General features: G+C 57.0%; 1 protein-coding gene across 3 annotated transcripts; it reads left to right on the top strand.

Annotated features, from left to right (window-relative positions):
* Nucleotides 1-166: 166 nt before the first annotated feature.
* Nucleotides 167-26,043, top strand: GGT1 (gamma-glutamyltransferase 1). Of its 3 annotated transcripts, XM_080821586.1 has the most exons (14): nucleotides 167-249; nucleotides 14,448-14,622; nucleotides 15,138-15,314; nucleotides 15,932-16,062; nucleotides 16,222-16,308; nucleotides 19,131-19,323; nucleotides 19,897-20,054; nucleotides 21,042-21,191; nucleotides 21,665-21,801; nucleotides 24,442-24,629; nucleotides 24,848-24,975; nucleotides 25,075-25,187; nucleotides 25,260-25,373; nucleotides 25,707-26,043. In XM_080821586.1, the coding sequence occupies exons 3-14, from the start codon at nucleotides 15,151-15,153 to the stop codon at nucleotides 25,851-25,853; spliced, it is 1,710 nt and encodes a 569-aa protein (XP_080677712.1). In that variant the 5' UTR covers nucleotides 167-249; nucleotides 14,448-14,622; nucleotides 15,138-15,150; the 3' UTR covers nucleotides 25,854-26,043. The 3 variants fall into 3 exon arrangements, with proteins under 3 accessions (XP_080677712.1, XP_080677713.1, XP_080677714.1); XM_080821587.1 differs by lacking the exons at nucleotides 167-249; nucleotides 14,448-14,622 and adding an exon at nucleotides 14,286-14,433; XM_080821588.1 differs by lacking the exons at nucleotides 167-249; nucleotides 14,448-14,622; nucleotides 15,138-15,314; ... (3 more) ...; nucleotides 19,897-20,054; nucleotides 21,042-21,191 and having other exon boundaries at nucleotides 24,420-24,629; nucleotides 25,707-26,037.
* Nucleotides 26,044-27,184: the final 1,141 nt, after the last annotated feature.

Raw genomic sequence — 27,184 nt, 5'->3', positions numbered from 1 at the left:
CTTCTCCCCTGCCATCTGCCAGCTGGACCCAGCAGCCTCCACTACCCCCCTCTGTAGTCAGCATTGTCCTGGGGCCACCTTGGCACCACAGGTTTCCTTCCTGGCAAACCTGCATGACCGCTTGGCCTGCCTTCCTCCAGGGCCCAGGCGCTGTTGCTGACCTGACGTGGTAGTGACGGGACCAGAGACTTGAGCAGCAGCCACTTGCCCCAGGGACCTCTGAGACCCCAGTCCAGAGCTGGCAGCCTGGTAAGAAACCCCTCCCTCTCCTCTACATCCTCAGGGCTGGACCCAGAGCTGGGATGTCTCCCAAATCCTGACCACATCCTTCCAGAGGCCGAGCCAGGCCTGGACATTGTCCCCTCAAACATGAGAAAGCCGAGGTGGGGGTGTGGGGGGGTGGGGAGGGAGGGGGCAACCCAGCCAGTGGCAGGTGGGGGTGCTCAGAGTTGGAGTCCCGTGGAAAGCAGAGAACTGCCCACCCCCAGCCCTACCTCTGAGGTCCCACCCCACTCTCTGTGTTCTTGGCTGAGAGTTTGCTGGAGGACATTTTCCCAGAAAAAGAGGGAGGTGGCGTCTGGGCCTGGATCCCTGGATGGGCCTCCTTCTGCCTCCTTTGGGGGAGGTTAGGTTGAGTTGGCTCTCAGGGAGTGTTTCTGGACGAAACTGAATTGGGCAGGAGGCCCCCGAGACAGAGCTGTGCCCTCAGGCGTGGGGGGGGGCAGCATCTCCCCTTACTAGTCTCCATGTATATTTAAGTAAAGGCCTCTCTCCCTGGAATTGCCTTACTCAGTAGGTCTCTGTTTGTGGAGACCCCATTGGGTGGGTGGGTCAGGGGTGGGGGGGCGGGTGTGTGCTCTGTTCACCCTCCCAGCCGCTAGGGCAGATATGGAGGTCCCTGGGGCAACCAGTGAGGTGTGAAGTTGGGGAGCCAGAGACTCAGGTGGGAGGAACACGCCCAGACCCCAGGCCTTCCTGGGGGCATCCTGGGCCCCAAGTGGGGCCTACATGGAGACAAGGAGCAGCACCAGTCACATCTTTGGCTTCCCACACCCTTGCCCACCCCATGTGGTGGCCCAGCTGGAGTAACAGGGAGCCATGGTCCAGATGACCCAGCAGAAGGGGAGAAGGGATGTGGCTGGAACTGGACCTGCCTCAGGCTTTGGGCCTCTCCTCCATCTGCTCAGCGGGAAAGTCTAAGCCCTGGTACCTGCAAGTTTATGGTACCTCAGCAAGTAGCCAGGTGACAACAAGCCTTCTGGCAGCAATGCCAAAGAAGGATGAAGGATGGTTTGGAACTCACTAGGAAGAAAGAAGCAGACAGACCCTCGATGGAAACAGTTTCTCTTGGAGCTGGCTCTATAGGGATGTGTTGTAAGCCTGCTGCGGGGCCAGGAATCCCCATGGTGGAGGGAGGGGGACACAGGTAGAGGCTCAGGACTGATCAGAATCCTCTGTGCCTGTCCTTTTTAGGGTATACAAACATAGGCAAAGTAGGTGGCTGTTATTAGTTTTCTGTGGCTGTTGTAACAAATGATCACAAACGTGGTGGCCTGAAGCAACAAACATATTCCCTCACAGTTCTGGAGACTAGAAGTTGGAAATCAAGGGGTTGGCAGGGGCTACAGTGCCCCTGAGGGCTCTAGGGAAGAATCTTCCTTTGCTTTTTCCTAGCTTCTGGCAGTGACTGGCATCCTTGGCATTCCTTGGTGTCCATCTCCATCACTGCCACCTGGGCCTCCGTTGTCACCTGGTTATCTTACCTGTGCCTGTGTGTCTCTCCTAAAATGGACTTCCTTATTTATTTATTTATTTTAAAAGATTTATTCATTTAGGGTCACCTGGGTGGCTCAGTCAGTTAAGCTCCTTCAGCTTAGCTGCCTTTGGCTAAGGTCATGATCCCAGGGTCCTGGGATTGAGCCCCGAATTGGGCTCCCTGCTCAGCGGGGAGCCTGCTTCTCCCTCTCCCGCTCCCCCTGCTTGTGCTCTCTCTCTCTCAAATAAATAAATAAATCTCTCTCTCTCTTATTTTATTTTATTTTTATTTTTTAAGATTTTATTTACTTATGTGAGAGAGAGAGAGAGAATGAGAGAGAGAAAGCATGAGTGGAGAAAGGTCAGCGGGAGAAGCAGACTCCCTGTTGAGCAGGGAGTCCGATGTGGGGCTCGATCCGGGGACTCCAGGATCATGACCTGAGCCGAAGGCAGTCGCTCAACCAACTGAGCCACCCAGGTGCCCCTCTCTCTCTTTTTTTAAAAGATTTTATTTATTTATTTGAGAGAGAGCGAGAGCGAGAGCGAGAGAGGAGGGAGACACAGAGGGAGGGGGAGAGAGAGTCTCAAGCAGACTCGACAGAGCCCAGAGCCCAGCTGGCCTGATCCCACGATCTGGAGCTCACCACCCAGCTAAAACCAGGAGTTGGATGCTTAACCACCTGCACCACCCAGGTGTCCCTCTTCACATGGCTCCCCCCACCCTTTTTTTTTTAAGATTTTATTTACTCATTTGAGAGAGAGGGCTACCTGAGCATGAGCAGGAAGGAGCAGGGGGGAGGGTCAGAGGGAGATGATGTAAGAAAGACAATGTTAGGGTTCAGAGCCGACTGCCAAGAAAGAATTCTTGAGACATCTTTGGTGCTAAAAGGTGGTGTTATTAAAACACAGGGATAGGACCCATGGGCAGAAAGAGCTGCACCGGGGTCATGAGGAGTGGCCCATTATAGACTTTCTTTCTTTTTTTTTTTTTTTTTAAGATTTTATTTATTTACTTGACAGATAGAGATCACAAGTAGGCAGAGAGGAAGGCAGAGAGAGAGAGAGAGGAGGAAGCAGGCTCCCTGATGAAGCAGAGAGCCCGATGTGGGACTTGATCCCAGGACCCCGGGATCATGACCTGAGCCGGAGGCAGAGGCTTTAACCCACTGAGCCACCCAGGTGCCCCCGTTATCGACTTTCAAGTTGGGAGGGGGTCAGGGAGAGCCTAAGTCTCTAAGGAATTTTGGAAGCAAGGTTTCCAGGACCTTGAGTGGGGCTGGCTATTGATGGGAAAAGGTCATTTATTAACCTTAGTTTGAATAGACCCATAGACCCTTCAGAAGTGTATCTGTGGGCCATATGCTTCGGGGATGATTGCCAAAACATATCTTGGGGGGTTTAGAGCTAAAGAAATTTTTGAAAAGAACTTTTGTGCGTTAAAGTAGACTTATAGGATCCTGGTGGTGGGGTTGGGAGGTGGTGAGGGTAGGACTGCTTTTTGCCCTTAGTGAAGTATTAGCATTGAGGTAGTTGAGTCCCTAGAGGAATGTCACTCTGCCTGTTTCAAGGACTTGTCAATGGGCTACAGGTTGTAAGGAAATGTAATAATTTTTCTTTTGCCTTTGTTTCCCATATCAGGAGAGGGGAAGCAGGCTCCCTGCTCAACAGGGAGCCTGACATGGGGCTCAATCCCAGGACCCCAGGGTCATGACCTGAGCTGAAGGCAGATGCTTAACCCACTGAGCCACCCAGGTGCCCGCCCCCTTTTTTAAAGTAATCTCAACACCCATCTAGTAATCTCTACACCATCGTGGGGCTTGCCGCTTAACCAAATGAATGGCCCAGGCGCCCTATTCTTACAAGAACACTGGTTATCCTATTTAGGGCCCGCTAACAACACCTCAAAGACTATTTCTAGACAAGGTCACATTCAGAGCTCCTGGATGGTAATGAATTTAGGGGGATGCTGTTCCATTCACTGTGGTAGCTTCTGCAAACTTAAGTTTCCTCACCTGTAACACGGGGAAAATAGGATGCCCGTCTGACATTTTATTGTAGGATTAGCCACAACAAAGAAAGAGTCCAGCACACAGTGGTGTTTTCACAGATTGATTTTCTATGGCTTTGTACTGAGTCCGCCCAGCCACCCCACAGCCTTCATTGGCCCACTCAGTGACGACCATTGGGCCCTGTGGATACTGAGGAGCCTAAGATACAGGAAGTCAAACTAACAGCTACCCCACAGGGGTGGGGAGCTGTGTTGGGGGCCCTTACAGGAGTTGAGGAAGACACCTGACCAGGAGGTAGGAGAGGACTCCCGGAGGAAGGGGGAGGACTTCCGGAGGAGGTTGTGTTGGGTCCATGGTCAAAGCAGCGAGACTGATACAAAGCGAAGGTCAAACAAAGCTTTATTTCACGCCAAGGATTGAGAATCATACTGACCGGCCAGGGCCGTCTCTTGCAAAGAGGCGACCCCTCTCTTCTTTACAGACTAGCTTTTAAGGGCAAAGGCCATGTGGTTGGGCCTGGCCACGCACAGGTGACCAATGAGATTGTAACACAGAGAAAGCTGCACAGTCCTGCTCGGTCACACATAAGTGACCAACTGAATTACAATTTATCCTATAGTAGATATTTGAACTAGCCTATCACCTTGGTCAGAATTGGCGCCCAAAGGGCATTCAAAGGGCGGAGCCCATACTCCTTGGTAGCTAAGAGACAGTATGCGCCCCCCACCGATTGGATACCTCCACCTGGCCTGACCCACCCTTGTATTTGGACTTTGTTATCTGGGACTGGTTTCCGGGACTTGTTTTTAAGTAAGTTTCCTGAGGTGGGGGGGCAGGGTCGGGATGGAGCTGCTCTGGCTAAATAGACCTTTACAGTTGCATTGAGGCTGGGGTCTGAAGGAAGACCTGGAAGTCCCAGCAGAGAACCTGGGGATGAACCTCCCAGAGTCAGGGGTGGGGCCCTAGCAAAGCAGCAATTTATCTAGAGGGCAAAGCATGCTTTGAAGGGTTTTTACGGAGAGAGGAAGTGCTCAGATATGCAGGCTCAGCAGGGGCTACCGTAGGGAAACAGTGGCTGTGGACCGGGAGGAGGAGTTACCAGGGGAGGGGGCCTGGGGTCGGGAGTGGCCAGGAGGGTAGATGGAAGGCTGCTGGACCACTCCAGTGAGGTTGGGGATGGGTCCTGAGGCTAGACTGGCTGGGGGGAGGTCTGGGGAGTGTTGTTCCTCAGCTCAGGTTCAGGCAGGCATGCTGACCTGAGGCATCTGAAACAGCAGCCCGCAAAATGTTGCAAGCAAGACTCAGAGAGTAACCGAGTTCAGCTTGAAGCGATGCAGGAGGCCGAGGAATGCGGGGGTGGGGGTGGGGGCAAGGGATGCAGAGGGCCAACAGGCATGCAAGGAAAGTGTTGGGTGGTTTTGGCATTAGGAGTAACACGGGTCCACCTACCCCTGGCGGAGGGTCTGGGGTGGGGGCTGGAGAGGCGTGGATGGACAGGCTCCAGTCAGTGACGCCCCATGACGCCTCTCCAGGACCAGATCAAGCCCGGCCCTGGGATGGGGGCTGGGGTGGGAGAGGCTCAGCCTTGCTCCTCCACTCACTGGAGCTCCCAGACCCACAGATAATTACGAGTTGATATGATAAATGCTACCTGCACGGGGTGCCGTGGGCAGAGAGGGCAGGGCAGTGGGGAGGAGGGGGAACTTTTTGCCTCTGAGCCCTGAGACATTCGTTCATCAGGCAAGGACAGAGGGGACCGCAGGCCTGGGTGTGGGAACCATGCAGGTAGGGGGCACTAATCCACCCAACAATTATTTTACTTTATTTTTTCAAAGATTTTATTTATTGGAGAGAGAGAGAAAGAGAGAGCGAGCATGAACAGTGGGGGTTCAAGCGGGGAGGAGCAGGGAGAGAGGGAGGAAGCAGACCCCCCTCTGAGCAGGGAGCTGGGCTATGGTGGGGCTCGATCCTGGGATCCCAGGATCACAACCTGAACCAAAGGCAGACACTTAACTGACTGAACCACCTAGGTGCCCCCAATTATTTTAATGATTTCTGCTCCCCAGACAGAAAACTGAGGGCAAGAAGAGGAGACCCTGGGCCTTGGGTGGCAGGATTGCCTTTGAACCTAGGGACCCAAGAGCGCATGCCCTTGGCTGTGCTGCTCTCCTGCCTCTGGGTTTGGGAGTTGGGCTTGGCCCACCGGGTGCCAGACTGGCCGAGCCGCCAGACATTCCCACTTATTAACGTGCTGACATCTGCGGAGGCCCACACATTGGCAGGGCTCCCGCCTACATCCCTACATCAAAGGTAGATGTTGGAATGGTGAATATGCCGATGGGGCCAGGGGGTGTCAGCCAGGCTCTGGGGGCTCTGCCTCCTGGCTACCACTGGGCAACACCAGCCTCTTCACTGAGCTGTCTTCCTTCTATCCCGTCAGTGTGGTCTGCGTGGCTGTGAGAGGCTGTGGCCGGGTGGCAACAGGGTCCGGGCTGGCCCCTGGTCCTCTGCTTGTGGCTTCAGTGGGCAGGAAGTGAGGTCAGGCCCACCTACAGCATGCCGACTCTCACAACCGCAGAAGCCTTCCAAGAAGGCAAACTGGGGCTTGACCTTGGGAAGAACTTGCCGACCAATCACAGTCTTGCCATCTTTGAAGATACTGAGGTCCCCGTCAGGGAAGGTATGCAAGCTAACCTTTCTGGGGTGTTGGAGATAGGATACCAGAGACCAAACATTTAATACTCTGTGATCTTAAAGTTGACTAAGATGCTGTGATGTTGGGCATCAAAGTCACTCCTGTTAGGCCAGTTTACCAAATGTCTCCTTGGTGCAGAGTTCAGCTTGAAGCGTTGCAGGAGGCCGAGGAATGAAGTGGCAGGGGTGGGGGCAAGGGATGCAGAGGGCCAACAAGGCATGCAAGGAAAGTGTTGGGTGGTTTTGGCATTAGGAGTAACAGAGGTCTGGGGTAACATCAGGTTTCCTGGCTCCCAGTGGGCCCTGAGATCCTGTCCTAGCAGTTCTGGAGGGACCGGACCTCCCTCCTGGCTCAGGCTCATGCACGGTGAGGCTCCTGACTGCGTTTTGGGAGGTGGTGTCTCTACCTACCAGGGGTGGGCCAACCAGGGCCTGAGGCCACCTGGCACTTCCTGAGGCTCAGGCCCAGCCCCTCCCAGGACCTGACAGCAGGGTGGGGCGCGGTGGAAGCTACAGTGAGGTTCTACTTTCAGGAAGTGGTTTATAGGGCGTTCCCCTTTCCATGGGTCACTCACTGTCCTCCTTGCAGCCTTGGGTAAGTTTCTTTCCCTCCCAGGCTGTGGTTTCCCTTGAGCACCCTTCTTGCCCCACCAGTGCCTTGTTTTCACAGACACAGAGCTGGGGCAAACCTAAGACCGTCAGAAGAGGAAGGGCCTTGGAGGCCACCTTCGTTCCTCATTTCTCAGAGGAGATGGACCAGGTGCCCAGCCCCCCAGCCCCTTCTGTCTGACCAAGGGCCATAGGGCATGCTAGATTGCTGATGCCTGCGCAAGTAGGGGTGATTAGGAGATAAAAGGCATCAGGATGGTGGGGTGGCACCCCTCATGCTGCCTTGGCAGTAATCCCTGGCTGGAGGCCAGCCTTGCCCAAGAAACTCTTCAGGGAACAAGGACACGGAGAGCGCATCTCAGCAGTCCACAGCCGTCCGCACTCCCTTCTTCCCACAGCCGTTATCCTCTGGTCATCCACCAGGGTCTTAATGAGTGAGCTGGGGTTAATGGGTTACCCAGCCCAGGTGATACATTCACCAGACTTCTGGGCCTCTCAAAGTCCAGACCCATTGGCCTGACCTTCAGGGTCTGAGCTCAGCCACTTCCCTTATTAGCATTGACACCTCAGGGCTCAGGAAGGGCCCAGGGAGGTCAAGAGTTTCCCTTGTGCCCTCAGTACTCCCAGACTTGCCTCCAGTGCCAGCCTTCAGGTTTCCTCCATCAGGCATGTCCTACCCAGCCCAATCCCAGCTCTGCCGAATTCCTAAGGCCCCCGTCATGGTGTCTGCCTCTCCTCCAGGGCCCCGGGGGCCTCCTCCTCTCTAGCAGACCATGCTAAGCCCATCTCCAATCCTGCTGGGGGCTCCTTGAGAAAAGCATCTGGACAGACAAGGCTTAGATGAGGGAATGAATGAAAGGAGGAGTTTAAGCCCCGGTCATGCTAGCGGTGGCCAGTCTGGCAGGCAGCAGGCCATAAGTGGGTCTCAGAGACACAGGTAGTCTTGGGCCTGCCAGTCCTGTGGGGGCACCCACCCTATCTTATTTGATGGGCCAGAGCTGGTAGGGGCCTGAGCAGACAACCCCATCTCCCACCCTTACCCTGAGTCTTCCATCAGCCTTCCTGCTCACCACCCCACAAATTCAGGGGATGAGGAAAGACTCCCCTGGGTCGTGTGACTCCCTTCAGTCCAAGTGACCAGGGTGCTTGGAGTGACAGCCCCTAGACACTCCACCTGCAGCCCCCAGGGTCAGGGGAGAGCATGTCTGGAGGAGCATTTCCTACTACAGAGTCAGGGGGAGAATTTGAGGCTCCTCAACCTGCTGGAGCCTCAGATGCTTACACTCCCAGCCCCGTGGTGCAGGTATCTGTTCGCACCCCAGCAATGTGTGACCCCTGTCCAGACAACGTAAGTTGGGGGGAGCCCACCTCCTTCCAGGGGACCTTTGGCCCTGACCTGCCTCTGCCTGAAACCTGGTCTCATTCAGCCCCACCGAGGCCTCCCAAGCTCAGGTCTCTCATTCAGTGTTAGGGACCTTACTGAACTCAAAGAAGCCAGCAGCTGACCCAGGTCACACAGCCCCAGCGACAGGACTGGGAGCCAGCCCAGTTCCCACCTGGAAAGGTTCCTGTGCCTTTAAAGCCTCCCTCCACCCAAGCCAGCAGGGAGAGGTAGGGGAGGAGCTGGGTAACAGCTGGGCACCAGGGACTCCCTCTCTTCTCCATGCTGGAGAGCAGCAGGAGGACCAGCCCTGGAGCCAGGTGAGCCCGGAGCTAGGGGCTTCTGAGGGTGTCTCAGGGCTCTGGGACCCCAAAGGACAGCTCGTCCTTTCTGAGCTACTGGACATTGTAGGTTGGGGTAGCTCAGGCTTAGGGCCTCCCAGAAGCATTTGGAAGCCTGGGTTCCATTTCCAGCTCTGCCATGTGCTGGCCTCTACCTCTCTAGCCTCAGTTTATACACCTGAGTAATGGGGGTGAGCTGAACTTCAGGGTGAAGGGGTTGAGACTGGTGTGAGTGGATCCTGCAAAGGGGTTGCACAGGTCTTTGTCTGACTGACTGTAGGCTAGGGGGCCTCTGCTTTTTTGTCTGGTAAGAGGGCTTGATGCTGCCTGTCCAGGCTTTGTGGCTCACTGTGCCACAGGTGTGGGGTGGGTAGAGGAGGGCTGTGTGGAGCTGCTGGACTTCTCTAAGGAAGCCTTTGAAGAAAGCACAACACCCCGGAAGTGGACTTTTGGAATTAAGAGGGAGGAATGCAGCACCGAGAAACTGAGGCCCAGGAAGATCTGGAGAGAGGGAGCTGTGATGGGAGCCACGCTTGGCCCTCCCCCGGGCTCTGGTTTATGGCTGTGAGGGGATGTGGGGCAGGTTCAGTTGTGCAAGGGGTCATTGCACAACTCTAGGGGGCGCCCACCACCTGGTCATTGCAGATGTGTATAGCTGTTTTGAAAGGTATCTGGTTTGATGGCTGTCATGCACCAGGGAAGGAGCTTTTTCTAATTCTCAACCTTATGCCACCAGGGTGGGCTGTGAGGGAGACAGATCCCAACCTGGGCTTGGGTAGTGTGGTAAGCTTCCCCTCGAGGGGTGTGGGCTGGGCTCAGGAAACCGCTGAGAGCTATATGTTTTCAGGTCTGGGGTCGGGGGTGGGGGTGACTCCGGTGTGGGTTCTGGGCCCACCTGCCGGTCCAGGCGCCTCTCCCCACCTGGGGCCAGCTGATTTTGCATGAACTGCTTCAACCTAACTCTTGGTTTCCTGTTTGTGAATGGGTCTGGGGTTGTGCCCCAGTTTCACCCCTGGAGCTCGGAGGTTGTGGGGACACAGTCGTCAAGCTAGGTTGGAGGATTAACAGAGAAACTTCAGGCTTCCTTTGAGATTTCCACCAGGAAGCTACTCCACTCAGCCTAGATTCAGTTTCTGTGTGTGTGTGTGTGTGTGTGCGCTCACGCGTGTGATAAAGTCAGTATCTCTGGTGGGCGAGGCTTGTATCTTCCTGGGGACGGGGAGCTTACTATCTTATGTGCCTCGGACAGGAACTGTGGGGTGTGGAGGAGGCTTTTCAGGCCAGTGCCTGCAGCCTTTTCGAGGGTGACATGGTTTCCCCAGACGACACCCCTCAGGTCTCTCCTGTCAGTTATAGGGCTTGGGGGGGCGATGACAAGAAGAAAATGGGACACACTCAACATGTGAGGAAGGTTCTTTGTTCTGTAAATCATGCCTTTGGGTTTTTGGGGTTTTTTTTTTCAGGATTTTATTTATTCATTTGAGAGAGCTTGAGAAAACGGGGGGTAGGGGTGGGTGGGGCAGAGGGACAAGCAGACTCCCTGCTGAGCATGGGAGCCCAATGCAGGCTCTGTATCCCAGGACCTGAAGATCATGACCCCAGCCGAAATCAGTCAGATGCTTAAACCGAGTGAGCCACCTGGGCGCCCCCATCATGCCCTCATTGGCACAGCCTTTAATGAGACTCCTTTCCTCCTGACTCCCCTCCCTGGAACCTGCAGCTGCTGCTAGGCTTCTGTCTGTGCCCCCAGGCAGCTCTCCACCCCCCCATCCCCCCCATCTTGCCCCAGGTCAGGAGTTTTTTGTTGGGATCACCTGTGGGGCTTAGGCCACCCTTTGCCCATTAACACATTCTTTTTTTTTTTTTTTTTTTAAGATTTTATTTATTATTTGACAGAGAGAGACACAGTGAGAGAGGGAACAGAAGCAGGGGGACTGGGAGAGGGAGAAGCAGGCTTCCTGCTGAGCAGGGAGCTGGATGTGGGGCTCCATCCCAGGACCCTGGGATCATGACCTGAGCTGAAGGCAGACACTTAACCGACTGAGCCACCCAGGCGCGCACCCCCCCACCCCACACACATTCTTCCTACCCTCCTGCTGCAGCAGATACTGCCATGTCTTATGCCTTCCCAGGCGGGCGGAAATTGCTGAGCAGGCTCAGGCGAGGGACAGAGCCCCATGTCTCTCCACTACAGACCCCTCCTAGCCGACTGCCCTGCTGTGCAAATCCCCTGACATCCTGGCTGGCATCTAGCCCTCAGGGACGGGATCATGGGCCTTGGTCCCTGGCTCCTGCCCTGTCCATCTTCTCAGTCATCCTGGTCTGCAGGTAATGTCCAGGGAAAAAGCTTAGTCATGGCGCCCCCCCCATCCTGGGGCCATGGAGGATTTCCATAGGAATGCATTTTTCTGTGGATTTCATCCCAGGCCTGCTCAAGGGCAGGGGGTGGGAGGATAAGACTTGTTTTGATCGTGTGACCCAGTGTGGACAGCCATACCCGGTCAGCCTCTGTCTCTCTTCCTGCTTATTAGCTGGCGCAGCCTTGTAGGATGGTCATGGATTAGGCATTCCAGATGGAGGCTGGGGGGCTCCCAGGCAGCCTAGATGCACCAGGTGGGGGGCCAGGGAAGGAGTCATGACTCGAGGAGTGGCTCATCCTTATTCTTGGCAAGTGGAAGCCAAAGGGGAATGGGAAGCAGAGTCCAAGATCCCCTGGGCTGGGCACGTATCTGTTCCTGGCTCAAGATCTCGTTGTTGGGCTGGTCAGGGACACAGAGCACCTTGGGGGCAGGTATGGGCTGACCAGGTGTGTACTGCTGGCTGTGATTTGCACCAGCTCTGGCCCTCTCTGGGCCCTGACTTTCCAGGCTGCTCAGGTGGTTTCTTGGGCCTGAGGCACTAACCTTCCTGCATAGCCAGTGGAACTGGTCTGGACTCGAGGCCTCAGGCTGTGTTCCAGGAAGGCACCCTTGGCATCTGCCTGAGCGGTGTGGTAAGGGCTCTCAGGTCCTGGTTCAAGGCCATCGTGTTTGGCCTTGGAGTTTAGATGCTCTAAACAGGGACAGAATGAGCCAGGGGGGTACCCAGCCCAGGGCTTGCTGGCGGGGCGCTTGCCAGTGGACTTGCCCTTTGGGGGGAACCAAATCCAAGAGAGCGGGGGGACCCTCTGCCTCTGTCACCGCACCTCTCCTTCCCTGCTGGGGCCACACGCCTCACCCCCTGCCGTTGTCATGGGGACCCCAAGAGTCCCTGCTGCCATAGAACTTCCTATCTCCTGCCCAGGGCCCTCCCAGGACTGTGTGAACTTTAGTCACTTAGGGACAGGCCGAATCACTGCGCCTCCCTGCTGCCATGACGTCAGACTCTGGGGCTGTCCTCCCTGCCAGGCTTGATCTTTTAGAGGACAGCCTATTCTCCACCCTACTCAGACACCTTCAACTGCCCCATGGGGTTGCTGGGCGTCCCCTGGCAAGCCTCTTGCCCCCTCAGGGACTAGGTGAGCAAGAGAGTTCCTTGGCCCTCTCCTGCCCCTTTCCTGCCTCTGCTCCTCCTTGGAGGTACCCTCCCCCAGATCCCAGTCCCAGTCCAGAGGCCCCCCGAGGGGCTCTGCAGGGGCTGCAGGCGTGGCTCTGGGCCACTCCTGGCAGGGGCGGGGGCGCAGCCGGAGCTGTGGCCCAGACTTTCCCAGGCAGACAAATCTGGCTGTGTCCCAGCCCAGAGCTTCTTCTGAGGAACAGGGAGTTTTCTTGGGCCCCTGCCAATCCCAGGCCTCAGGTAAGCCCATTAGGGTCATGAGGAGTGGGGTGGGGGTTTGAGGCCAAGCGCTGTGCCTGGCCTCAGTTTCCCCTCCTGACACCAACTTGGGTGACAGCCATGCCTCTGGGCTTGGACGTTATTTTAGTAAGTCTTTGAGAAAAATGTGGGGTGTGGGAGGGGGGTGGGAAACGGAAGCCCAGTCCCCCGCGGGGTGTCTTCCGCAGGGCAGGAGACATCTGCCTGCAGGGCTTGGCTAGGCCTCCCTGTTGTCCTGCCCAGGGAGCAGAGGTTGGGGGTCAGTGCTGTCCACCCCTAACCGTACTCCCCGGCAGTTTGAGCCTTGCTGGATGCCCCCTGTCCCTCCGGAAGCCCACTTGAGCCCTTGAGTGGATAGATGGATAGACAGACATGGACAGACAGAAGAGACTGGAGTATAGACCACAGGAAGTCATGGCTGGACACTACAGAGGCCAGAGGGGAGAAAGGAGGGCCCTGAAGGGGGGTCTTGGCTCATAGCCCCATGGCTGGGAGAAATGAGACACTGCCCCCAAGGTGCCTAGTGGATGGGACTGGAGGGCCTCGTTGGCAGGTGTGGCCGTGCCCATGCTGGGAAGGGGGTCACTGGCCTCTGTCCTACCCCACCCACCCCCACCACATGTGATGGGGAAGTTCTGTGTTCCTGGCCCAGCTCCTAAGGCCCCTTGGACCTCCAGCACAACTGTCTCTACCAGAAATCCTTAACCCTGCTCCAGCCCCCCTGGGGTGTGCTCTGAAGCCTATCAGGCCTGCCGGAGGGCAGAGGGCATAGACTGTCCCCTGGAATAGTGGCAGGGGGAAGGGTCTGGTTGGCACTTTGGAGAGAGCCTTCTGCTGCTTTTTGGAGGACTAAGGAGCATGTGACACTGATGGTAGGGAGTGTGGGGAGGAGGCTTTGCAGAAGTCCCACCAGAAAGGATTCAGTCAAGGTGGAGAGAAGAGGCCAGCTAGAATCTTACTGGGGCTGTAGGGTAGTGTCTGCTTTGTGGCTGCCCGCTGAGCCTGGGAGGGGAAAGCCCTTCCGTGCTGGCTAGCTTCTGGATGTCCCTGACGTGGTGTGAGACTCCATTCCTAGACCGTTTCTGGGACACCACTTCTGGCCCTGGAGCTCAGGCCCTTTGAATAGAGACAGAATGAACCAGAGGAGTCCCAGCCTGGGGTTTGTCGGCAGACACCCCCCAACCCCCAGAGGTAACTGAGATTGCGCCTGTAACCACAACTGTCCCTCCTTGTGGGGGTCACACCCCTTGCCTGCTGCCAACACCCCAAGGACCCAAAAGCTCGCCGTTGTCTCTCCCTGCACAACTGGGAAAGGAGCCAACAGGGAAACAGTGAGCAGGAGGCAGACCAGCTTCCTTCTGCCCACAAACCCCCCCATCGCCGACTCCACCCCCCCCCGCCCCCGCCATCCAGGCCTCCGGGGCATCACTCTGGTAGCCAATGACAATTACAGCCAATGCTCCCCGAGCACCCCACCCTTTCCAAGTCACTTAACCTCCACAACATCCCCCTGCAGGATGCCTCAGTCATTCGTACTGGACAGGTGGTCAGTGACCTGCCCAGGGCCCCACATCAGAGGAGGGGGCAAGACTCAGATGGGCTGAGCTTGCTCCCCAGCCTGCATGCCCCATCCCCTTGGCCAGGCACACGTGGGCTTCACCACTTTGTCATATGACACTCACACCACTGAACCCGGGCCCAGCTCCGGGCAAACCCTCTCTCGGCTGTGCCTGGAGATCTCCCACAAACGTGAGAGCAGTGGACAGCCTCCTCTTCAACCCTAGAATTCATCTGGAGGCAGAGGAACCTCACGGAGCTCCCGGGGTGGGGGAACCGACTCGGGGTGTTTCAGGTACGCTATCTCAGTTTTCAGGAAAACCAGGAGGCTGCGTGGTTGCGGAGTCTCTCTGGAGCAGATCCTGTGGCCACGGGCACCTGCCGTGTGTGAGGGAGACCCCCGTTATCTCATCAGCTGCTTCAGCCAACCCCCGCCCCCAGTGCCCCATTTTGCAGCCACCTCTGCAGGCATCCCCTGAGAAAGGTAGGCCCCTGCCCTGTGGCCCTCAGCTAATGATTGCAGGAGGAGACCATGGGGGTCCTCTCTCTGAACCCCACAGTCTGTGGCAGGACACTCTGGGAGGGCCCATGGATGGTGCCTGGCTCCGGGCTGATGTGGGGTTACAGAAGGAATCAGACCAGGCTTGCCCCTCATGGACTTCCACACTTGGCCATGGCTCCCACTTTGGGGGATAGATGAGGCTGTGTAGAAGCAGGGGCACACGGAATCTGGGGGCTTCCAGAAGAGGGTTCTGTTGGACATGGAGTCCTTACTGGAATGCGGCCCTGAGGATAAGCAGGAAAATTTGGGAGGGCACAGATGGGGTCAGGAGGGAATGGCATGAGCAAAGGTCTGGGGGCTGGAAGGAGACACAGGGATGTGTTTCTGAGGCTTGATCTTGGGCTGTGCCCTGTGAAGGTGAGGGTCAGGATATGCCCAGAGGCTGGCCAGTGGTAAGCCCCTGACTCTTTTAACCTCCACCCCCCACCCCCAACCAGGGCCTGCAGAGCCATGAAGAAGAAGTATGTGTGTCTGGTCCTGGTGGCCGTGGTCCTTGTGCTCTTCCTCATCATTGGCTTGTGCGTTTGGCTGCCCTCAGCCTCCAAGACACACAACCATGTCTACCCCAGGGCGGCCGTGGCTGCAGACGCCAAGCATTGCTCGGAGATCGGGAGGTGAGCAGGCAGGGCATGGGAACCCAGGAGGACCACTGCAAGTGGATCTGGCCCAGACCCTCATCCCCCTGAGCCGCAGTTTCCCCACCTGTCCCTGAGCTACCTGGACAAGGGGTGCCTGATTCACACAGAGCTGTGTGTCCTTTCCTTCGAACTTCTCAGCAGCCTCTGGTCAGGGCAGAAGGGGACACTGACTCCAAGAGCAGGGTGTGGGTTTCCCAGGGCCCAGCTGAGCTCCTTTTTTCTCAGACCTAAGAATCTCCATCTCTTTGGATCAACTGTTGTTTTATGCTATTTTCGATCCCTGTCTCACATTATCTACAAAGATCAGTTCCCACTTAGAGACTTAAACAGGAAAAAAAAAATGTTACCGATAAAAGTAACAATTTTCCCATTTTCTTTCTATTATAAAATGCATGTTCATCTGTTTGCTTGAAAAGGAAGACCATACAAGCCCATTGGCTTGAGAGTTCTATGCAGAGCCCCAGAACTGGGGGCTCTTCTTCCCTCCTGCTTTGGGCAGGGTGGCCTGACAGGGTGGAGGTGGGTGGCAGGTGCCTGCATCGGGAGGTCGGGGAGCCTGCAGGTGCTCACTGCCCCCCGTGTGCCATGGGTAGGGACGTGCTGAGGGAAGGCGGCTCGGCGGTGGACGCTGCCATCGCGGCCCTCCTGTGCGTGGGGCTCATGAACGTCCACAGCATGGGCATCGGGGGTGGCCTGTTCCTTACCATCTACAACAGCACCACACGTGAGTGCCCCCGGGGAGCTGGGGAGTGAATGGCAGCGGCTGTCTAGCTCAGGCTGGACTTGGGCTGGGGGCAGGCAGGGCTGGGTGGCCCCTGGGCTCACACCCTTGGGTGAGGAGGGTTGGTGTGGGTCTGGATTTCCCGCCTGTTTCTCCTTCCAGGAAAAGTTGAGATCATCAATGCCCGCGAGGTGGCCCCGGGGCTGGCCTTTGACAGCATGTTCAATAACTCGGAGCAGTCACAGGAAGGTGAGGTGCAAAGTCAGGGTGTGGGTGCAGAGCTGGGCTGAGCTGCTGGGGAAGGCATGGGCCTCTGGGGCTGGGGACAGCTTTGGATGGGCTGATGCCCACTGTACCCATCCCTTCCTGGCCCCACAATACCCTCCCATAATGAACAGTCAAGACCAGCATCATGGAGGGAAAAAGAGGTGGAGCTTCAGTTATTTTCAGGTCAGGTCCCTCCAGAGCCACCCAGTGTTAGTAAACAGAGAGAATAATTATTTCAACAGCTAGCACATACCGGGGGTCACTGGGGCCAGCACTTTGCTCAGCCCTTTTCGCCAGTGAGCCCCTTGAATCCTCCTTTGTATGCTTGGGAGTCCAGGGAAGTGCTGTGTTGATTCTCATTTTACAGGTCCAGAGAGGTAGTACAAACCAACTGAGGTCACACAGCTGGATGGTGCTGAGGCCAAAATTGGACCCGGGCTGTTGAAACCCTGTGTTTTTCAAAGGCATCCAAGTCATTCATTTGTTCGTTCATTTGTGGGGCTAGCTCTCGAGAGACAACAGTCTGTCTTTTTTAACAAAGTCTTATGCGGAGAAGAGGCCCCCAGTTTTCCCATGCAGCTGCGGGGAATCCAGTGGCCACCAGGGGGTGCTGCTCCTAAGGACTCAAACAGATTGCAGGCTAGGAGGTCGGAGGCAGGAAGTTCTGGCTGTTGGCGTTAACTGGTCCCATCTCCAACTGCAGGTTCTGCCCCTCAGCCCTGGGCGGTGGGCGGGGCCCTGCGGGTAGCCCCGCCCCCTCGTAGTCCTCCCCGAGGACTCGGAGTCCTCTCCAACCTACAGAGTCTTTGTTTGAATTCCTATATCCCTTGGGAACCTCTGAATGGGTAGAAATGAAATTCACTGGAATCTTACAGGTTTAGCACCTTAGGGGCACTTGGAATACATTTATTTAACCAGGACTTGTTGAGCACCTCTTAAAATGTCAGGGGCTGTTCCCCAAGCCAGGGGACAAAGCAAAGGCAACAGGCGAAATCCGAAACCCCTGGCCCAGTCAAGCCAGGATAGCAGAGGCAGGGAAGAGCCGGATGGCATCGATTCACCAAGTGCAGCACGCTCGGGGACGGGCTGACTAAGCAAAGACCCAGAGGCTGGAGTGGAATGAGGGGAGCTGTGTGGGTGTCTGGGGGCAGAGCAAGTGGACCACGCGGGAATCAGCGAGGCTGCACTGGCTGACCCCAGGGTCAGAATGGCTCAGTTGGCGTCAGACCTCATGGGTCTTTGTGAAGACCCTGCTTCTTGTCGGAGAGAGGGAGCAGTGTCTCTTGGGGTGTTTGTGGGGGTGGATCTGGGGTAGGTCAGACATAACCCCTTGGGTTGCTGCAGAAGGGTCAGGGAGCAAACGGCCTGCCCATGAGGTGACCTGTCAGGAGGTCACCACGATATTCAGGGAGAGAGGATGGTGTTGGGAGGTGGTTGGTACTCAACATACCTGGAATGGGGAGCCTATGCGTCTGATAGGTTGGGTGTGACACATATGCCAAGTGTCCTGAATGACTGGTGTTTGATCTGCACCCGGAAAGAGGGGGCATCCCTAGCAGAGAACAGCAAGGCTGTGGGGAATGGGTTTGGAAGATAGTCAGGAGTTGCATTTTGAGCGTGTTAATTCGAGATGCCTTTTAGGCGTGGGCAGCCGCGTCCTCAGGTCTGGCCATCAGAGGAGCAGGCCAGGCCAGAGAGTAAATGTGGAGTTGTGAGCACATAATGGAACTTCAAGTTCAAGTTCAAGTTCAAGCTCTGATCTGGGGGAGTAGACAGCGGAGACTCTAGGAGAGCCTGGCAGGTGGAATGCAGAGGTAACCCAGCAGGAGTGATGGGCCAGGTAAGGTGAAGTTGAGAGGAGACCCGGATCTGCCAGTATGGGGATCAGTGGTGGCTTTGGCGAGCAGGCTTGTGTGAGACCTGATTGGCCCAAGGTCAGGGAGACATTTATTTAAGGTGGCAGAAATTATGGGCTGGGTGTCAGACCTTCTGAGATGTGCAGACATGCAGATCCTAATACCCTGGCTCTTGTGCCCAACTTCAGGTTGTTATGAACCTAGACTGCCTAGTCTGGGGGTATCTGAGATGGCCCTTGTCATTCAGGAGTGGAAACAAGAGGGTGTCTGGGTGTGGGGGCCATGGCTGTACCTTTCTGCATCAGTATCCAATTTAGGGCATTGTGGGCCGTGGGGGTGGGTGGGGATCAGGGTCTACAGGTGTTTCCAGTGGAACTGTGGGCTCCTCTAAGGAGTGCTTTGTGGTCAGATGGGGAAACTGAGGCCCAGAGACTGTAAAGGGCAGGGGTTTGGGCTCAGGTCCTGGTTCTGGGACAGTAGAAGGGAGAAAGGTAGAGGTCTTGCCTTGGAACTGGCTCAGTGTCAGGGTGGCCCCGGGCTTGCACTGGGGACTTCTGTGGGTTCTGGTGGACCCCTTGGGCCTGTGGTTGAGGAAGCTCAGACTAAGAGATGGCAGGGGTCTGGCTTCCCCACAGTCTTGTGTGCAGCTGTGGCCTGACACAGGATTTTAAACCTGGTGGCCCCCCGCAGAGGCAGTCATCTCATCCCTGGACAGCAGAATCCAGCAGAAGGAACCACCTCCCCCTGACCTGTGGCCTCCCTCGCATGTCCCTAACCATCTATGCTCTTGCCTGCTGAGTCCGGATAGGACAATGCCATTTCTTTCCGAAACCTCACTGATCCCATCTGGGGACCTGTGCCTCGGTTGTGGCCTGAGAGAGCATCCCTCCCGGTGTCCCCAGACTAGAGCCACTAACTGTGTGTGTGTGTGTCCCTGTCCCTGTGCAGGGGGGCTGTCAGTGGCGGTTCCCGGTGAGATCCGCGGCTATGAACTGGCCCACCAGCGGCACGGGCGGCTGCCCTGGTCTCGCCTCTTCCAGCCCAGCATCCAGCTGGCCCGCCAGGGCTTCCCTGTGGGGAAGGGCTTGGCGGCAGCCCTGGAGAAAAGACAGGCAGTCATCGAGCAGCGGCCTGCCCTGTGGTATGTCTGTGGGGGTTTGGCCTGCCCTGGGCCACAGGCTGGGCAGACATGGCCCAAGTTTCCCTGTAAGCTGTCAATGACTGGTAGGGTGTGCACAGGAACCTGTGCTGATGGAGGGCTGAGGTCTAGGATACAGGAACCTTTCCCAATGTGCATGGGATCGCATTCTGAGCCTGGTGCCTTCCCAGGCTTGTGTGTCCTAAGTGGCAGGGGCTCTAGGAGGCATGGGCTGGACACCAGAGGATGAGGGCTACACACCCGTGGAAGGGTGCTCGCTGTCTTTTTTTTTTTTTTTAAAGACTTTATTTATTTATTTGACAGAGAGAGAGATCACAAATAGGCAGAGAGGCAGGCAGAGAGGGGGGGAAGCAGGTTCCCTGCTGAGCAGAGATCCCGATGCGGGGCTTGATCCAAGGACCCTGAGATCATGACCTGAGACGAAGGCAGAGGCTTATGCCACTGAGCCACCCAGGTGCCCCGCTTGCTGTCCTTTGATCTCCTGTGTGAGTGGGTGGGAAGTGACTGGCTTAATCCAGCCAGCCTGCCAGCCTCACAGGAGCCTCTCTGCCCAAGTGAGGTGTTCTGCCGCAACGGGAAGGTGCTGCGGGAAGGGGACAAATTGACCTTGCCACGGTTGGCGGACACGTACGAGACGCTGGCCTTGGAGGGAGCCCAAGCCTTCTACAACGGGAGCCTCACAGCCCAGATTATCAAGGACATTCAGGATGCTGGTGAGTGGGCAACCTCAGCGGCCCCGGGGAAGGAACCCTGAGCCAGAGCTCAGAGGTCTTAGGTCCTCTGGTCCTGCCTTGGCCCAGACTCTAGGCCCTCAGCAGCATCTGGTGGAGGGATGGGTGTCATGGAGACATCTGCACTCAGTGACAGGTCACAAGAATCTACAGATCTTGGTTAGGTCATGACTGAGAGACCAGTGCAGTTCAGGAGAGAAAGTTCTCAGTGGATAAATGCAGGCCTAGGTAGGAGCTCGGGCTGAGGAAGCCTTGACATGCAGGTCTGGGAGGACTTCCTAGAGGAGGTAGTACATGAACTCCAGATGAGGTTGGAGAGAGGAAGAGCATTCCTGGCAGATGGAACAGGCCAAGGCCCAGAGAGGGTGAGCTTTAATGAACCCTGAGGGTCACAGCAGATGAGGGTGGGCTTGGCGAGAGAGGCCTTGGAGGGGCCGCAAGCAGGGACAGGTTCTGACGAATTTCAGCCAGGCAGCCTGCCACTGCCTCTCCCTCCCCAGTGTGGATTTCTTCATACTATTCTTTTTATCAGAGACACAGAAGAGTGTGATTAGCATGCCGACCTTTAGCGCTGGGGCAGGAAATTAGCCTGTAAATAACCTGGTCTGTCTGGAGCCCATTTTCTGTAGAATTAAGAGCCTCCTTTCACCCACCCATTAGTCTCTGGCAGAGAGGACTGGGCAAGGGGGAGATAGGAGCAGATATTTTCCACTTAGGGAAGAGGACTCTTGGCGCTAGGGGAAGAGAAGGCGGACCTGGAGGCCAGTGGGGCAAACAGGTGGAGGGCAGCTGGCCTGAGCCTGGTGATGGGGAGGAGGCATCTTTGGGGAGCACAGAGGGACTGGGGGGTGAGGCCGTGGGGAGGGGGAGGGGCAGGGACCCTCCAGGTGGGTGAGGGCTTTCAGTTTGATGATCTTGTCCTCCCCTCGGATTTGGGGCCCCGTCCCCCCACTGAGCTGCTCTTGGCAGGGGGCATCATGACCGCCAAGGACCTCAACGACTACCGTGCCAGGCTGATCGAGAACCCCCTGAACATCAGCCTTGGGGATGCCCATCTCTACGTGCCCAGCGCCCCGCTCAGTGGCCCCGTGCTGGCTCTTATCCTCAACATCCTTAAGGGTGAGCTGTCCCACCACGACCCTGTAGGAGGCGGTGCAGAGCGACCAGGGCTGTGTGTGTTGGGGGGGAGGTGGTCAGGGGCTAAAGGAGGAAGAGGAATGGTTGGGAAGTAAAAATGGTGTGGACCAGCATCCTGGGCTGGGAGCAACCCCTGCAAGGGCTTAGGGGTGCAGGGGGCTGGTCCAGAGGATGTGTCTGACAAATCTAAGTGGTCTTCTGGGACCGGGTAAGACTGGGTCGCCCTTCTAGCTGGACATTTGAGGCCCAGGTCTAGAGGTCCCTTGCCTCATTCCATCCTTCCATTCCTCCAAAGTGTCCACTGGTTGTTATTCAACGTTCCCCTTCTCAAGCTGGGCCAAGCAAAGAGATTCAGGGAGGTGTGAGCCTACCCTGGAACACCCAGCTGTCTTGGCTGAGCTGGGGTGTCCCAAGGGCCCTGGGACTGCTGGTGTGTCCCATCTCTGCTCCATCAGGGTACAACTTCTCCCGAGCGAGTGTGGAAACACCCGAGCAGAAGGGTCTGACCTACCACCGCATTGTGGAGGCCTTCCGGTTCGCCTATGCCAAGAGGACCCTGCTTGGGGACCCCAAGTTTGTCGATGTGATGGCGGTAAGAGGCAGGGGCGGTAAGAGGTCCACGATGGGTGGGGAGGGCCTCTCATGGAGGTGCCACGATGGTTCCCTGGGGCCACCCCAACCTCACACATGCTGAATTAATCCATTCCTACCACCGACTTTGGTGGTGGGCCTACCATGTGCTGGGATGGACTGGTGACCCCGAGTTCAGCCCTCTGCCACAGGGAGCTTGCAGTGTGACAAGTCGGCAATGAGTAATTAGTGGCCCCTATCCCTGGCCACACTTGCACCTTGGGGGCTGTACCTTTGGTCTGGAAGCTTTTGGAGTGTTCACTGCTGAGCTGAGGAATACATAGGGGCATCACGACCCTCGAGGGTGATGAGGAGGATGGGGGAGGGGGAGGGGTGGGGTCTGGGTGGCCGAGGCCTCAGCCACCAGCTTGTTAGTCACACCCAGCAGCTAACCCTTCCCTGATCCCCACCCAGGCCCTGCATAGCCCGACCCACTCACAGCCAGATACCGCAGTTCCAGGCTGAGCCTTCACTGAGCCTCCCGTCATGGTGCCCCTTTACCTACTTGGATCCCCCATTCTGGGGTAGACCTGCAGACCCCCTCACACTGACCTGCACCTCTCAGCTGCCCCTCTGCTCTCCTGGATCTCTCTTCTTTCCTGAGGACCATTTCGTGCTACTCCCCATGGCCACCAGGGACCTGGCGTCTTATCCCCCTGAGGCCACTGCATTGCCTCCCTCTCTCTCTGCAGCCACCGCCCCTGCCGTCCTGGCTGAGGCCAGCCTCTCTGCTCCTCCACCTGCCAACTCAGCCTCTCCTGCAGCCCTGCTCTCCCTCGCTCCCTCCAGCATTCCCATCCTGCCCTTTCTGATAGATCGTTCTGGAAAGAGGCATCTGCTTGTTGCTGCTGCCTCCCCTTCCTCTGCTTCCACTCAGGGCACACTGGGCCTCTCCATCCCTTTCTCAGGCCCTCTCCCATCAGGCTCTGCTCTCCTCGTTCCACATCCCCCTGCCAGGACCCCTTACTCCACCGCCCCCGAGTCCAGCCTCAGTTTCCCCTTTGGGCCCCCCTCAGCAGCATCTCACACAGTTCAGTTTGCCACCTCCTTTCCTCACCTTTTCATTTTGCAAAGTTGTGGACATTTTGCCCCATCCCCTTCCTCTCTCCCTGCCTCCATCCACCCCTTTTTATTGACATGTATGTGCTTTTCTGGGTATCAGATGGTCGGTCAGTCCCCGATATCACACTTTGGGTTGTAGCTCCCGAGACTGAGAGATCTCCATACCACCTTCGAGAGGACCTGGCCCATTAGACACCTGTGTTCCTGAGGGTCCCAGGGTTGTTTAGGTCCAGAGCCCATCAGACTCAACCCTCGCAGTCTCTGTTCTGTCCCTCCAGTCTCCGAACCTACAACGGATGTCTGGGGTGTTTTGCTGCTTTTTAAAGCCCAGGGCGGCTGTCTTGCAGAACCATCCCACATCCTGGATTTGACTTCTGTTTTCTTGGGAGTAGATTCAGGCTGAAAAATTTCCCTGTAGGGTGTTGCTGGAAAATTCTGGAGGCATTTTCTTTGCTCAGTCCTCAGGGGCTTTCCTTGCTGGCTCCTATCTCCTCTCCTCTCCTCTTTGTCCTTACCACCATGGGGACCCTGTTCATGTGCACAAGTTGAAGCAGCAACTGGAGCTTGATGGCTCCCTGTTTATCCTCAGCCTGATCTTGCCCATGAACTCCACACACATAGATCCATACCCATCTGCAACAGGAAAGGGCATGTCTCCAAAATCAAGCTCCTGACTGTCCACCTTCACTGCCTCGTCCACAGTGTCTACCTCCCACCTTCACTGTCCCTTCCGCAGTGTCTATCTCCACAATTAAATGGCCTCTCTGCACTGAAGGCTTTGGGACCATTGGTTCTCTCCCATCCGCACCAGCCCCCATCTCTCACTTGGTTGATGCCATAGCCTCCCAGTTGGGTTCTACACTACACACCCACACAGCTGCCAGAGTGATCCTGTGAACTACTGGTATGCTCCTTCCTCTGTCCCAGGCCCGGATGGCTCAAAGCAAAAGCCAGACTCCTTATAGGGCCTCTGAAGACTGATTGGGATAACCCCCTGCTAACGTCTCCTACCACCTCTCTCTTTGACCCTATTTACCCTTTGCCTGTCACTCACAGGCCTGCCTCAGGGCCTTTGCATTTACTACCAGGCCTCATTCAGGCCTCTTTTCAGACATCACCTCCTCTGAGAAGCCCTCCCTGACAGTTCTGCTCCCACTTGGTCCTTCTCTATCTCCTTTACCTGGCTTGTTCTCTCCAGCACGTCCCTGCCTCCCTTTATCTCCCTGCCAGAAGGGCAGGAACCCGTGTGTGTGTTCCCTGTTGATCCAAGCATGCAGTACAAGCTCCATGAATGAATGAATGGTTGAATGCGGCCAGAGGGTGGGGGGCTTGTGGGGTGGACAGACCAATGCTAAGAGTTGCTGGACTGCAGCAGAGGCAGAGCCTGGAAAGGGGATCAGAGGGGCTATGTGAGGTTGGGGGTGCAGGAGGGTTGTGGTCAGGGCCATGTTGGGGGCTTCCCAAGAGCTGCTCGCACAAGCCTGTGCCCCCTCCCCATCCTCCCCCCCACCTCCTCAGGCCAGCTCTGGGGTCTCGGCAGGTGGTCCGCAACATGAGCTCCGAGTTCTTTGCCGCTCAGCTCCGGGCCCGGATCTCTGACAACACCACTCACCCGACCTCCTACTATGAGCCTGAGTTCTACACGCCTGATGACGGTGGCACAGCCCACCTGTCCGTGGTTGCAGAGGATGGCAGCGCTGTGTCCGCCACCAGCACCATCAACCTCTAGTAGGGCTGCTTGGTGGCCTTGGGTGGGCCAGGGGCTGCTTGTGTCTCCCAGGAGGGAGCTCCATCAACCCCTTTCATGGTGGGGAAACTGAGGCCCCACCTTGGTAGAGTGCCTGCCCTCAGCCTCCCTGGGCTGGGTGGAGCTTCGGTGGGTTGGTGGGGGCTGGGTGGGGTAGGGGCTGGATCTGGCACAGTTGTCTGATCCGGCTGGTCTGCAGCTTCGGTTCCAAGATACGCTCACAGGTCAGCGGGATCATATTCAATGATGAGATGGATGACTTCAGCTCCCCCAACATCATCAACCAGTTTGGGGTGCCCCCCTCCCCAGCCAACTTCATCAAACCAGGTGCGGGGCGGGGAGGGACTTGGGTCAAGAGAGGGCTGGTGCCCTGGGCAGGCAGCTGACCAGCATCTCTGTCCCTGCCCGCCCATCTGGTGACCACAGGGAAGCAGCCCCTCTCGTCCATGTGTCCGGCAATCCTCGTGGGCCAGGATGGCCAGGTCCGCATGGTGGTGGGTGCCTCTGGGGGCACGCACATCACTACGGCCACTGCACTGGTACGTGCCATCCACCTGTCCCCTCCAGCCCCTGCCCCTGGGCCATGCTGACCCCATCCCTTTGCCCTCCAGGCCATCATCCATAACCTGTGGTTTGGCTACGATGTAAAACGGGCAGTAGAGGAGCCCCGACTTCACAACCAGCTTCTGCCCAACACCACGACGCTGGAGAGAGGCATTGACCAGGTGGGACAGGGCCAAGGAAACTGAGTCACGAGGGGGGGTCATGGGGGTCCTGGAATGGAGGCCCGGATCTCCTGAGTCATCAAAGAGTAGACTACCAGCCTCTGCCTGGGGCAGATGAACTTCACCTCCACTGCCTGGGCCATCTTGAGCCCCTGTGCAACCTGGGTCAGGCCACCTGCTCCAAGGAGACCCACTAGGCCCAGCTGCCCCCGACTTGTTCTTCCTGGCCCCTGGGCTGGAAACGGCACCGTCTGTGTGGTTCAGTGTGGGTCTGTGTGGTTCAGATGGCTTCGCAGGCCCTGCTGAGAACCCTCTATCCCCTCCCACCCCCAGGCGGTGACCGAAGCCCTGAAGACTCGGCACCACAACACTGAGGACGCTTCCAACTTCATCGGTGTGGTGCAAGCCATTGTCCACACGGCCGGTGGCTGGGAAGCTGCCTCAGACCCCAGGAAAGGCGGGGAGCCTGCTGGCTACTGAGTGCTTGGGGTGGGCAAGGCTTCCTGGCAACCTAGGGATGAGATGCCCGCTGGGGCCAGAGTGGAACTTGGAAGGATTTGCTTCCCCTGTGAGTGACAAAGCAGTGCAATAAATGGGGGTCACAGCGTGAGGCTCTGGGCAGCCTTGCCGGCCCAGCTCCCATATCGCTGGGCCTCAGTATCCTATGTGTGAATTGGAGCTATACGGTGAGGAAGGGTGGAGAGGTGGGATTCAGAGGTCGTAACCTCTCAGGTGCTGGAGCTAGTCTGAGAATGTACACGAGAGCCCGGCCGGTGGGTGAGTGGCGACAGGACCCACTCAGACCAATCACTGTCCTTCCTCACCTGGAGCCCCAGGAGCAGACGGCCAGGTCATCCCTTTTCTGGCCTGGGCCGTGGCACTTCCTAGTATCAACCACCAGGGGGCGCTGCAGCTCTGGAGTTTACTTGGCCAGTGGGCCGCCAAGAGATGCTGGTAACCCTGCTACTTCGTCTGTCTGGTGGTTGCCCCGGGTTCACACCGTGGAGGATACATGGAGGTGAACCGAAGGTCTGAAGAGTAGGATTGGGCAAGAGGCTGGAGCAAAACGTCTCGGTCAGAGCCAGGCCCGGGGGGGTTTCCAAGCACAAACCCAGAATGAAAACCAAACTGTGATCAGCTCCAGAAAGAGGCCCGGTTCTCAGGGAACAGTGAGCCAGGAGAGGTCCCCAGATCCCAAGGGTCAGGGCTTGGACCTGCGGGCAGCTGGAGAGTGCAGCCCAGAAAGAGGGACCTGGAGGGGACCAGTGAGACACAGCGGCCTGCCTCCTCCCCCTGGCGCCAGCCCCTCCCGCCGTCCCTCAGGGGCTGTTAACTGGATGTGATATCTGACTGAGGAGCTGTGAGAGGCCCGAAGGGGTTGGCAGGAGAGGGTGGGTCACAGCCTGATGGCCACCCATGCCCCTGACCAGGGAGCCTAAGCGGGGACCCCTGAGGGCAGGGGCACAGGGGCCACCCCAAGTCTGGGCTCTCCTTCAGGAGGCTGGAAAATTTGGTGTTTCTAAAGTGCCCACGAGGAAACAGAGTTTTGTGTCTGCAGAGTCTGGGCCCTGAGCCCGGGAGGGTGGTACATCTGGGGTCCCCTGGGGACGGGATGGAGGCTTGGCTGGTGGGAAGTGCAAGTCTCCTCAGCTTTCGTTTTGGCCCTAGAGGAAAGGCCATGGCCCCATTTGCAGGAGAGAAGACTGAGGCCTGAGGGGCTAGTCTTGCTCCGGGTGGAGGTTAACTCCTTTGGTTCCTGCATATGGGCTGAGCACACACGGTTCCCCAGACGCCGTGGGGCTCAGCTGAGG

Source organism: Martes martes, assembly GCF_963455335.1.
Source record: "Martes martes genome assembly, chromosome: 13".
In the NCBI taxonomy this organism is placed as follows: Eukaryota; Metazoa; Chordata; class Mammalia; order Carnivora; family Mustelidae; genus Martes; species Martes martes.
Note: the sequence above shows the minus strand (reverse complement) of the source record. Positions and strands in the feature narration are given on the sequence as shown.